This window comes from Tursiops truncatus, chromosome 11 (genome assembly GCF_011762595.2).
Source record: "Tursiops truncatus isolate mTurTru1 chromosome 11, mTurTru1.mat.Y, whole genome shotgun sequence".
Lineage (NCBI taxonomy): Eukaryota > Metazoa > Chordata > Mammalia > Artiodactyla > Delphinidae > Tursiops > Tursiops truncatus.
The window spans coordinates 24,286,600-24,299,749 of NC_047044.1; the positions used below are offsets into that span (position 1 = coordinate 24,286,600).

The window sequence follows — 13,150 nt, forward strand, 5'->3', positions numbered from 1 at the left end:
CCGTTGAGAGAGGCGTCACAACGATGCCAGCAGGTCCACAGTGCTCCTGCCGCTTCCCACCAGTTGGTTACCTGCCCCATGAGGCCAGCCCTGCCACACAGAGTGAGCCCAGTGCCGACAGCGAGGAGGGGACACCTTATCAAAATGGAGCAACTGACAAAGCTCATCAGCCATGCGTGCTGGCCGCTCTGCTTTAGCTCGAGTAAATTAGAGCTCGCAGGATGGGAAAAAGGGGAAGGACGGGAGGATATGCAAACCTCTTCCCAACTTAGAATCTGTGTCAGTCATGAGAATCCCCACCTTGAGGACTCCCTCCACTTCCTGGTCCCCTCCCTTGCATGCACACTTCCTTGGCAATCATGCTAAGTGGTACCACTTTAAGTTCCTGACCAAACCTCAGTGCCACCTGGTCATCATCCTGCATTTTCCCAGTCCACTCACTCTTGCTGTCTCCTAGACAACCATTTCATGCTCTTCTTGTTTCTAAATTCTAACACTTTCTCCCCAATGCCCCTCCCAGCTAGTAACCTTGCTTCCTATACTTAAATGAGAAAACTGAAGCAGTCAGAGTAGTGTCCACAGACCTCACAGCTCCACCCCTCTCACCTATCCAAGCATCTGCCTCACTGCCGTGCCTTCCTTCCTGCTTCCTAAGGCTGGTGCCACCACTCAGGCCATCAGTCCTGTCCCCACTGGTATACTCAGCCATTCTCTCCTACATCATAAGTGCCCTTTCTAGCAAATACCATATGATATCACTTACATGTGGAATCTAAAGTATGACACAAATGAACTTATCTATGAAACAGAAACAGACACAGAGAACAGACTTGTGGTTGCCAAGGGGAGAAGGTGGGGGAGGGATGCACTGGGAGTTTGGGGTTAGCAGACATAAACTATTATATATGGAATGGATAAACAACAAAGTCCTATTGTATAGCACAGAGAACTAAATTCAGTATCCTATGATAAACGATAATGTAAAAGAATATGAAAAATAATGTATATATATACATATGTATAACTGAATCATTTTGCTGTATAGCAGAAATTAACACAAAATTGAAAATCACCTATACTTCAATTTTAAAAAATGTTCCCTTTCTACAGAGACATTCCCATCAGCACACAGCCATGCTGTCTTCACCTCCATTTTAAAAACCAAAAACTCTCTATACCCTGACTTCCCCCTCCAGTTACTACCCTAATTCTCACTTCCCCTAACAGCAACAACCTACAAGGTTGTCAATATTCCAATCTCTCTCCTTTCATTGGCTTTTAAACCTACTCCAACCTTACACTGAAACCCTTTGGTCAAGGTCACCAATGGTCTACACTTGGCTAAATCTAATGGTTAATTCTCAGTCTTCGTATGCCATGTTACTTTAATCTAAGACACCATTATTTTATATGCCAATTAAACTTTCACATGTCCACAATTGTAAAATGCATTCTGATTGCAGAGCTATTAAATGTTTTTAAAAATTCATGTTTAAGACCTCGTGAATTATGGTAGTGCATTTCTCAGCAAAATTTGACACTATTAATCATTCCCTCTTCTGAAAATGCTTCTTCTCTTGGCTTTCAAGCCACCACACTCCCTTGGTTTCTTTCCTATTACATCCACTACTCCTTTTCCGTCTTCTTTGCTGGTTCCTCCTCTTTTCCTATACTTCTAAATATTGGAGTGTCCCAGGGCTCCATCCTCTTCCATCCCCTCATTCTCTCCCCTTCGATGATCTTAATCAGGCTCATGGTTTTAATCTCATCTAAATGCTGATTAAATCCCAAGTTTTTGTCTCTAGCTCCAACTTCTCTTCTAACTCAAGACTCATATAATCAACTTCTGACTCAATTCTTCCACTTGGATGTCTAACAGATATCTCAAACTCAACCTGTCCAAAACTGTATTCCTAGTCTCCCACACAAACACACACACACACACACACACACACACACACAGTATAAGTTCTATGAGGACTGAGAATCTGTCTGTATTACTGGTTAACTAATGTGTTTGATTGACAGTACCTGCCACACAGTAGACTCAATGGATTAGCTAAAGTGATCCCTTTAAAACACAAGTAGATCAGGCCACACCTCTGCCCTAAACCCTCCAGCGGCTCCTCCTTTTGTTCAGAGTAGGAGCGTAGGTGACAAAAGCCCTACAAGGCCCTTCTCCATCTGAGCACCCCACCACCATCTACCCTGTTACCTCTCTGACCTTGTCTCCAACTGCTCTCCCATCATTCACACAACTCTAGCCACACTGGCCAAGATGTCCCTCACTAAGCTAGACAATCCTGCCCCAGGGCCTTTGCACTCACTGTAGCCTGTTCTTAGATTATTCTTTCTCCAGATTTCATAGGACTTGCACCTTTACCTGCTTCAGGTCTGTTCACCAATGTCACCTCAGTGAGGACTAAGCTGATTGTCCCATTCAAAATTACAACCCTAGTCTAGCCCCATGTTTCCAATCCCCTTTATGAGCTGCTGGGTTCATTTTCCCCTACAGCATGGTTCACCTCCTAACATACTATATAATTTACTCATGTATAACGTGTACATATATATGTTTATTACTAGTCTTGCCCACTAAAATATAAGTTCCCTGAGGGCTTAGAATTTGTTTTGTTGATTAACTGATGTATTTATCTGACAGCACAAGAAGAGTACCTTGCACACAATAGGCTCTTATTAAATATTTGTTGAATTAATATAAAAGGCAGATGCTGGGGCTATGTATTCTAAAAAAAAAAAAAAAAGAAATTATTTGCCCTACATGAACTAAAAAAAGAAAACCCTCACTGTTTGGGAGAGTATGAGGCAATGCTCGCAGTGGGGAGATCTGTTGCTGTTGTTCATTCTCCTTCCTTAAGCCCTTCTAAAGGGTGGAAAGCAATACCTGCCAAACAGCCAGACATGGAGCAGCTCTGAGCCTGACCTGGTAACAAATGATCGTGCTAAGGAAATGGTTGACATTCTCCATCTAGAAAAGAAACTTCAGACTGGCTGGGGGCGGGGTGTGTGTGTAGGAGAAGGTTTCTCTTTTCTATCCACAGCAAACAGTGATTTAATGAGCCCTGACAATTACACACAAACTCTTGAGGATCAAAAGAAGATTAATTAGTAATGCTATCCAACACTCCTTCCTCTCCCTCTATACAGAAAATATGAAGTGTAATCTGAAGCGTCTTAAGCAGACCAACAGTTCTGTTTTAAATTAATTAGCTAATAGAAATCAGTTTTCCATTATACAGTACTGTCAGTCTCTTTTTGTTTAAAAAGAAAAGAAAAAAAAAGATCAGACAAACATTCCTTTTATACCCAAGACCACTTTTATAACCAAAACCAAAAGAAGTGTTTTTAGGATGCCCTGGCATTTATGACTGGAAAGAAATAAATATTCCGAAGCATCCCAAGTTCTCAGAACACTAAAATGAAAGATGAGTATGTATTTGTATCTTCCTAATACTAGTTCTTTCATTCCAGGCAACTTGCTTATAAATTAAAACAAATTTTAAGGCAAAAACAATGAATCATCTGAAGCATAATTAAAAGTGAAGTTTGTGGAATAAAATTAACAATAATAGAAAAGTAATAAGATTACATTTAATAAAAGGTAGATAAATTCCTACCAAAATTATGGAGGAAAAAAATAAAGCAATTTTGAGGAAATGTCTCTCAAAGTTATTTCATAAAAATTAATACTTAGTGAAACAGAATGCTGTTTCTGAGCATTTAAAAAAACCAAAAACTATGTGTACCCGTCTATATGCATTAACCATCACCTGCCTGTGTGAACCCCTTGCCCCTCTGTAACCCCCTTAACAATGGTTGCCCTACCACCCTTCCACTCCAACACTTCCTAGTGGACAAACTGCTGGGACTCTAAGATTTTTTTAATGACTTCATAAAATTTAAATGCTTTTAGGTCACCAAAAGTTTAAAACCCAATCATTCCATTAATGACAAGAATAAACCTATTGGGAAGGGCAGTCTGGTCCTCTCTTTGTAAAAAATAGTGGGGAAATCGGAGGAATTGCTTATAAAAATGTCATATGAAAACCTTCCTTTAGCTAATGCTATGATGGTAATCATACTGTAATACATAAACGTATCAAATCAATGCATTGTACACCTTAAACTTACACAATGTTATATGTCAGTTATACCCTCCAAAAAAATTGAAAAAGAAAAAAAAAAAGAAAACCTTCCATACATTGGCTGAGAGGCAGTCTCAGACTGGGGCAATGGATCCGAGCAAAAGCAGTATTGAACAGGTGGGCTGTCACAAAATCCTTTACTGATGATCAAAGTTATTAGGTAACTAAGATAGATATTAGATACTTGGCATGGCTAGATAAGCAAACTGAATATGCATGTGTAACTGAAAACTGAGGAGCAGTGACTGATATTTGCTCCATCTGAAAACCAGATCAGTTTGGGTCCGACCGTATCTCTGGCCTCAATATTTGGAGATCAGACTCCATTACCAGACATAGAAGAGCATATTACACAGCAGATACTCAAAAACAAAGATTATACATACCAAAAAGATTGAAATGACTCAAAAATTATGCACACTAAATATCCAGTATTTATAAAATATCATTATCCTTACCTGCATATTTTCTTTACTAGTAAGAGGTTTTCCCGAGTCAAATGATTGAAATAGCTGTCAATATACAAAATGTTAACATTAGAAACAAGAGTATTGAGTGCTCCTTTAGATGAAACTGTTAATGTGTTCTAAAACTATCTTAAATATAATTTTTATTATACAAGTAATCCATGCTCTAGTCAGAAAAGACAAGTATAGTATAAAGAAGAAAGCAAAAATCAACATCTTTAGGTTGTCAATGTTAATATCTAGGTGACTTTACTACCAATTTCTTTTTGACGTATTTTAAAATTTTGTATATGTATTTGGATTCCTTTTCACTAAATGTTACATCATAATTATTTTCCCACACCATTAAGTTATTTGTAAACCTCGTCTAATAGCTCAGTAATGTTCTATCCTATGAATGTGGCATAATAACTTAACCTCTCTCCTACTGTTAGACATCTAAGAAGACCACTTCTCATCCTCACCCCACCATTCAGCCCTGGTTTGAATAATATTGGTGACTATTTTGCTGGTATTTCTGATTATAACCTTTGGATAGATTCCTGGAAGCAGAAGTGCTGGGTCATAAGATAAGACTATATTGAGAAAATTGAAAAGGGGTAGCTCAATCTACCTTCCACCCATGTTGTATGAAAATGCCAGGATTACTGCACTTTCAATAGCATTGCGTATTAGCACTTAAAATTGTTTTTGCCAGTTTGAGGTAAATTGTATTACTCTTCACAATGATGCTTTTTGTGGTTCTTCCCTTGTTTGTGAATTACCTGTTAATATGTTTGGCTCTAAATATAATACTGCATTAGAAAACATTCAATTCATTTGTCACAGAACATTGTTGTATCGTTATGAGGGTGCATCCCTTCTGGTACAGCTGCCCTTTTTAAAAGGTGCCCATTCTTAGATGTCAATACTAATACCACATCCACATGCTCTTGGTCACCTGGAAGTCACCAGCATCTTCCATGAACAGGCCACTCATATGTGCGTGGTATCCTACTTCGAGCACCTGTACCTCTTTGACTGAGGGCATTCTGTGGCCACAGGAGAGTTTCAGGAGAGGCTGAAAGTGCAGGGAGCAACCCCTACGAATGAGGGGCAAGAGACAGTCTCTCTGCAGGCCCCACCTGCCCATGGCGGGGATCTCATTAATGCTCTGTGGAGTGGTTTTCCTCGTCTCCCTGTCTGACTTTCCCACTCACTCACTGTTCTTCCCGGAATCATCTCTCAAACACACTAATTGTTCCCAAATCTTTGTCTCAGGATCTGCTTTTGAGGAACCCCTAAATCAAGACATCACATATTGCTCTTATCGGAAGAAAGTGCTGGTGAGTGTTTAAAAACATTTCTTTTTTTGAAGATATTCTTTATTTCCTTTAACACATTGAAAAGTGAGTAACTGAATCCAGGAAGAGACCTTTGGTGATATAATTTGAAGAGAGTTAATGATGGGACTTTAGATTTGGTGATGAGAGCAGAATCGAAATATGAGTATATTAAAAAAAAAAATAGAATTTTTTTAAAAGCCCGTGAAAAGTTCAATCATAGGGCTTCCCTGGTGACGCAGTGGTTGAGAGTCCACCTGCCGATGCAGGGGACACGGGTTCGTGCCCCGGTCTGGGAAGATCCCACATGCCACGGAGCAGCTAGGCCTGTGAGCCATGGCCGCTGAGCCTGCGCATCCGGAGCCTGTGCTCCGCAACGGGAGAGGCCACAACAGTGAGAGGCCCGCGTACCGCAAAAAAAAAAAAAAAAAAAAATGTTCAATCATAATCTGTAAGACTTTTCCAGTAACTGCTTTACAACAGAAATTTAATTCATTAATCCTGTCTTTAAATAACTAGCCTGCAGCCTAATAACGTTGGCACCTATTTTAATTTTAAACCCTGAACGCACTTCCTCTTTTAATTACACTTTTTAAATTCCCAACTGAAGCTGGAAAAGCTGCAAATTAACTTTGAGAACACAAAATATGAAGTCATAATCCATCGGGAAACAATTCGCCCACACTTTTGTCTTACGAAAACTAGTTGATAAAAAATGAAGTTTGGAATTTATCTGTAAAAATGAGTTTCAGATCACTTGTCTATTTGTTTTGGTGAAAGCAGTAACCATTGAAAACTCTCGTTTCCTATTCTACCCAACGGGCTTCCCTTTCCTTCTTGTCTTCCGGACCCTAAATGTGGAGGGCCCCAAGTTTCAGTCCTCTGCCTTTTACTTTTCATTATCTGCCTTGGTCCCCAGCTGCTCTCCCCCAGTCCCATGACTTTAAATTTCTGCCGATGCTCCCAAATTTACCTGCAGCTTCAAACTCTCCCCTGAATTCCAGAACATATACTCTCTACACCTACCTAGGCTGTATCTCCACCTGCTTGTCCACTAGGAATCTCACACTTAACACGCTCTACGCCTGCCTTGGGGCAGCGGGACTCCCCATCTCAGTCAATGAAAACTCTTTGCTACCTGCTGCTCACGTTGAACACTCTGTAGTCAGGTCTGACTTCTTTCTCTTACATCCCACATCTCAACCATCATTAGCAAATGCTGTCAGCTCTACCTTTGCCATGTGCCCAGAATTCTACCACTTTTCACTCCTCCCACCACTGTTACCCCGACCACTGTCATATCTCACTCAGGTCATTGGCAAAGGCCTTCTCCCTGGTCTCCCCATTTATACCCAAGCTCATCCACAGCCCATTCCCCAAACAGCAACAAAGCGGTTCTTTGGAATTTACTTCCTGTCCCATCACTCCTCTGTTCAAAGCTCTACAAGGCTTCCCATCTCATTTAGAGTAAACTCCAGTCCTCCCCCAGCCCTGGGCGGTCCGACATGACCTGGCTCCTGGGTCCTGCCCCCTCTCCTCCTCCTCTCTAATCCAGCCTCACGTGGCCTTCCTGGTTTTCCTCAACCACATCTTACAGGCCTTTGCCCTTGCACTGCCTCCTATTTGGAAGGTTATTCCCTCAAATCTTTCACTCCCTTATTAGAGAGACTTCCCAAACCACCCTCAACAGAACAGCTACCCACTGCTCTGGTCACTTCCTGTCCCTCAGCTCAGCTTGATTGTCCATCAGAGCATGTCACCATCTGACATGTAGTTATGTGCTTAATGTGTTTATTATTTGTCTTCCTCACTGGACTGTCCAATAGTAACATGCCTCCAGGAAGGCAATAACTCCACTTATCTTTCTACTGCTCTATTCCCATGTCTGGAATAGTGCCTGTATTCAGTCAGCACTCAATAAATATTTTTAAATGAATTAAAATATAATTTAAATAACAAAATGCAAACTATTTTACAACAGGGAAAGGCTGTTGCTTGAGAAGCAAGCAAGAAAATACTGCTATGGGGCTTCCCTGGTGGCGCAGTGGTTAAGAATCCGCCTGCCAATGCAGGGGACACGGGTTCAAGCCCTAGTCCAGGAAGATCCCACATGCCGCGGAGCAACTAAGCCCATGTGCCACAGCTGCTGAGCCTGCGCTCTAGGGCCTGTGAGCCACAACTACTGAGCCCTCATGCCACAACTACTGAAGCCTGTGCGCCTGGAGCCCGTGCTCCGCAACAAGAGAAGCCACCGCAATGAGAAGCCCGCGCACCGCAACGAAGAGTAGCCCCCACTCCCGCAACTAGAGAAAGCCCACGCGCAGCAAGGAAGACCCACCGCAGCCAAAAATAAATAAATAAACTTTAAAAAAAAAAAAAAAAGAAAGAAAATACTGCTAATTTAACCCAGGTAACAAGATGAAATAGTTTGTGCTATAGAAAATGAACCAAAAAACATGACTGACTCCCACATAGACAGCTAGATAGATAAATATACAGTCGTCCCTTGGTAACTGTGAGGGATTGGTTTCAGGATTCCCCACCCCCCATAGCAAAATCTGCAATGCTCAAGTCCCTCATATAAAATGGCACAGTATATAACTTAGGCACATCCTCCCATATACTTTAAATCATTTCTAGATTACTTATAATGCCTAATACAATGTAAATGGTATGTAAATAACTGCTAGCATAGAAATTTAAGTTTTGCCTTTTCGAATTCTCTGGAATTTTTTTCCAAATATTTTCAATCCATGGTTGGTTGAAGCCACTGACGTGGAACCCACGGATACAGAGGGTCCACTGTAGATGTATAGACATACACACACATATCCGATCGTCTACTGAACGTCCCTCTTAGGATTTTCTGTAGATAACTTGACACTTAACCTCATTACGATAAACTATAACACTGTAGCAGTCATATTGAGAAAAAAGCAGCAACCTTTTAGGGATATACACTGAAGTAATGTATGCATTATATGTAAATATGTCTGCCTATGCAAGTAGTTTTCAAGACATAACTATTCCGCAGTTTCTTTTAGGTCCTCTGAATTCGAATCTCACCAGCATGTATCGTGTCTGCCAGTCTCACTCCTCACACATATGGTCTCTCCCAGGGAACTGACTTGTTGCTTTCTCCTATTTCCTTTATTGCTGGCCCTTGGATGAGGGTCCAAGCATCTGCCCCAAGCAAGATCACCCAGGGATTCCCAGATCACCACAAAAACCAAAGCAGAGGACAATAAGAGCTCACTCTGATTTAAATATAAAGGTCAGTATTCATTTTCAAGGATGCTTCAATCATGCAATTTACAAATACAAATTAAGCAAGCCAGGTAGAACTCTCTCCCAAAGTCAAAAAAGACTAGACAAAATAGAGGAACATTCTCCCCTCACAAAAATCAGAAGAAATGTGAACACATGCTTAACTCTTTGGTATAAAGTATATAAATCAAAATATCCAAATAAAACATGAAGAGAGACCATTTTGACTAAGACTATTAACTAGAAATTATAAGCTCAGACCCAAAAGTCTAAGAGATAGTGGCTGATCAGTGTGTCTACTGAGACTGTCCATGACAACACAAAGTCAAAATTCCACAGTAAAAACCTACTGCAAGACCACACTCCCCTCCCCGTCATGACACCCACCCTTCTTCCATTTCAGACAAAGGAAACCTTGTGTATGTCTGATGTTCGCTCTAATCAGCCTTAACAAAGAAGTTTGCAGTACCAGAGACTTGTAAATACCCTTTTGTGGAAGCATTCCCTAGATTTTAGGAATGTAGCCTTCAAAAGGACCTTCAGAAGGTTAAAAATGGCTTTGAATCGAATTGGCAGGTTTACCTTCATTCTTCCAGTAGCTTTACAGCCAGCGGGTACTGAAGAAGGCATGTTTTTTCCATTAAAAATCTGGGATATCTCATGAAAGGCTTCGGAAAAGAATCCTAAATCTATAAGGACTTCTATCTTTAAAGAAAAGAAAAAAAAGAGATTCTAAATTAAACCATTTGTTTCACTTACAAATTTTAGAGAAAAATCATCAACTTGCCAAGATCCAAAATTTCTGCTTCGTATTGGTAACGCGTTATAAGTTAATGTTTAGACGACACAGTGGTAGAGATGCATGTGTCTGTGTGTAACCCAGTTCACATGTGCAGGGGACCAAGAAGCTAGTAAATCACATCAAGTGACTTTTCAAAACAATGGCCGTTCATGAGATGTGGCTTTTACTTTATCAGACGCAAACACATTTTAAAAAATAGGATAGACACAGAAGAGTTTTTAAAAGTTGAACTCATCCTTTTGTTCCCATGGTCAAGTATGGTTTAAAAGAAAGACAAAACAAAAACACTCCTGATTTCTCTAACACTCTGAGGAATGTAAAACAAACCAGGAGATGAATTCCACGATGCATCAACCGTTCATTTCCTTATCCACAATGAATGGACACTGTCGATTTTACAGACATGGATTTAACAACATTAGTCAATTGGTAACTATATATTGTACATGGCTTATTTTGAATATAATCCAGCAAGACTTTCAATTAGGAAGTTACAAGAAGAAATCAAATCATCAAATGCACGCGTTCATTCAGCAGGTATACTGAGCTCCTCTTCTGCACCAAGCCCTCTTGGAGGTTACCTCCACTGGGATATACGGTGAGCTAAAGTTAAGTGATACATGAAGATATACACAGTATGAAAAGAGATAAAAGGTACTGACAAAATACTAGTTTTGAAACTGTGGTTAAGAGGGACTTCTCTGAGGAGAAAACCTTCAAGAGAAGGTTTGGGAATGATATGATGGAGGGAGACATGAAAACTGCTGAGGGGACCTTGACTACAAAGGTCACATGGTGGCAGGAGCAATCCTGGGGTCTTGGTGTGTTCAGGGGACAGCCTGTGTGGCAGGAGCTTAGGGAGAGAGGAGAAGAGGGTTGGGAGGTAGGTGCGAATGGTGGCCTGTAGACCAGAGTGGAGACTTGGGATTTGATTCTTTGCATGGTAAGTGATTGGAGAGTTTTTAACAGGGCAGGGCCTGTACCTTACTTATGTTTTGAAAACGTCTAGCGACTTTACAGAGAAAAGAGATGGGTAAATTGTGGAAGTAGGGAGTGAAGTACAAACTTGGATGAAGATGATATATATCTAAAACACAGAAAAAGAAAATCCAACTTATCCTCAACATTATACTCATCTTACTCTCTCTTTTCCTTTAACTACTATCTTAGGAATCTCAAGAGTGTACCAATTTTAAAGAAATAAAAAGAAGGTAAGTTAGAAGGAAACAGGATGTGACAACAACATAAAAATAAAACATAAGAAGTCAGGAGAATATTTTTACTGATGAAGAGAAAACAGCTCGTCTATTGAGTTGCATACTTTGGCTCTTGCCTAACACACCTTGGGCTCTAATCTCCCTGGTGCCACATAATATCAAAGTAGGCATTAGGGAGTCGTTGGAGCTCTTTGCCCCTTGGAGGAAACATTTCCCCATATCTGTGTAAGGTTAGTTTCCTCTGGGCTTGAGTGTGAGATTGCTGTACATGGACCACCTGTTCAGGCTACCTCTGGTTCAGTTTATCGAACCAATCTGACCATATGAAAAAGCCGTGGTGATAATAATGGACATGTATTTTCAGAAACAATGAACACTGTGAACACAAACAAGCCAGATGGGAAAAAGAACTGCTCATAAATCAACCCTTCAGTCATACAAATACAGAACCATCAGTACCCTTCCCAGGAATGCCGGATATGTTGAGAGTAATAAATCTTTCAGGATGCTGGCAGTTCTAAAGTGAAGCCAGACCAGTTGATCATAAAGAGGTCTTAAAGCTTCCCCTGGAAGACACTAGTGCAACTGTAGAGACTTAACAGTGTGATCTACTGCTCTTTGATTTGTCAGAAAGCATCATCGTTTGCTATTTCCTGATTACGACTTTTCTCTCTTCCCACTAACGGTTTAGTTTAGTTCGGGAAGGTCAGGCAAACTCTGCCTATGGGGGCTATCATTCCTTCCTCTGTATGATGCATTAATTGACCATTTTCAGTGGTTCTGCCAACACTCTAGTTGCGTTTCCAGCCCTACTATGCTGATAAGATCCCAGTCCCATCTCACTCTGTTCCTGACACACCTACCAGATATATCTGATCACATCCTTCTCCTGATCAAAACTGTCATGAATTCCCCCTCCCAACCCAAGGCTAGAGAAGACAGTCCACAGTTCTTCACTGACTTTTAAGCTACTCTAGTACAAAAACAGTTGCCAAGTGCTAACAATCAGTAAGAAATAGTCATTTAATCAAAAACTTTACTCCAGATTCTTTCAGTGCCTCTCTGGACTGCCTTCTGACACGTTACTAGTTGTCACTGCAACCCTTCCATGCTTCTTGCCTCCTGTGACGTCAGAATAAAACTGTGACGCAATTCTGACACCACAAGCTCCTCCTTTCTCTCACTGCTCAGCCTCCGATTACACCTCGGCTTGAAATTCAAGACTGGGCCCCTGGTCTCCTCCACATCACGGACCTCTGGTGTCCTCATGTCATCTACTCCAAACTGCCTGATCAAGACCTCCACTCCAGTCTAACCCAACCACCTCTACCCCCTAAACAAGTCAATACTTCCTCACCTCTACACCTTTCAGACTACTGTCTGCTGAGAATGCTCCCTTCTTCCCCTCTCCTACTCAGTTAGTTCTGTTTTTTTCAAGCTGAAATCTTATCTACTTGGTTGAAACCTAGAGACCCAGAGCCATTCTCCCCTCTTTCAAACTCCTGGAAACAGTGTTCGTCACACTCGTTTGGAAATGATCAAGTGGGAGGTACACACATTATTCTCTTGTGTGTATGTCCCATCTCTCTTCCCTATTTTCACTTCTTTACAAAAGCAAAGACCATGGGTTACATTTCTTTGATTAGAGTTACTAACACGGTGCCTTTATATAGGAGATACTTGATAATGTTGTTTCAAAGATAAAACAATAAACATTTACCAAGTATCTTCTCGGTGAGTTCCCACCAAACACCAAGGAGAGTATGGACAGTAGACACTTGATATATGTCTAAAGATTTTAAATCCAATTCAACAATTAATTACTGAATATCAAGTATATAAATTTATTACTCAAGACACTATAGGGAACCAAAAGATGCAAAAGATACAGGCCTTAGCCTCGAGAATT

At 40.8% G+C, this 13,150-nt stretch overlaps 1 protein-coding gene across 2 annotated transcripts in view; it reads right to left on the reverse strand.

The window, feature by feature from the left end:
* CFAP54 (cilia and flagella associated protein 54) overlaps positions 1-13,150 on the reverse strand; it is a 301,722-nt gene that overhangs the window by 106,805 nt on the left and 181,767 nt on the right. For both annotated transcript variants that reach the window (XM_073788328.1, XM_019952057.3), the window contains 2 exons: positions 9,805-9,927; positions 4,625-4,678 (listed from right to left, as the gene is read on the reverse strand). In XM_073788328.1, coding sequence (XP_073644429.1) covers positions 4,625-4,678; positions 9,805-9,927 — 177 coding nt within the window. The remainder of the gene's footprint in view (positions 1-4,624; positions 4,679-9,804; positions 9,928-13,150) is intronic.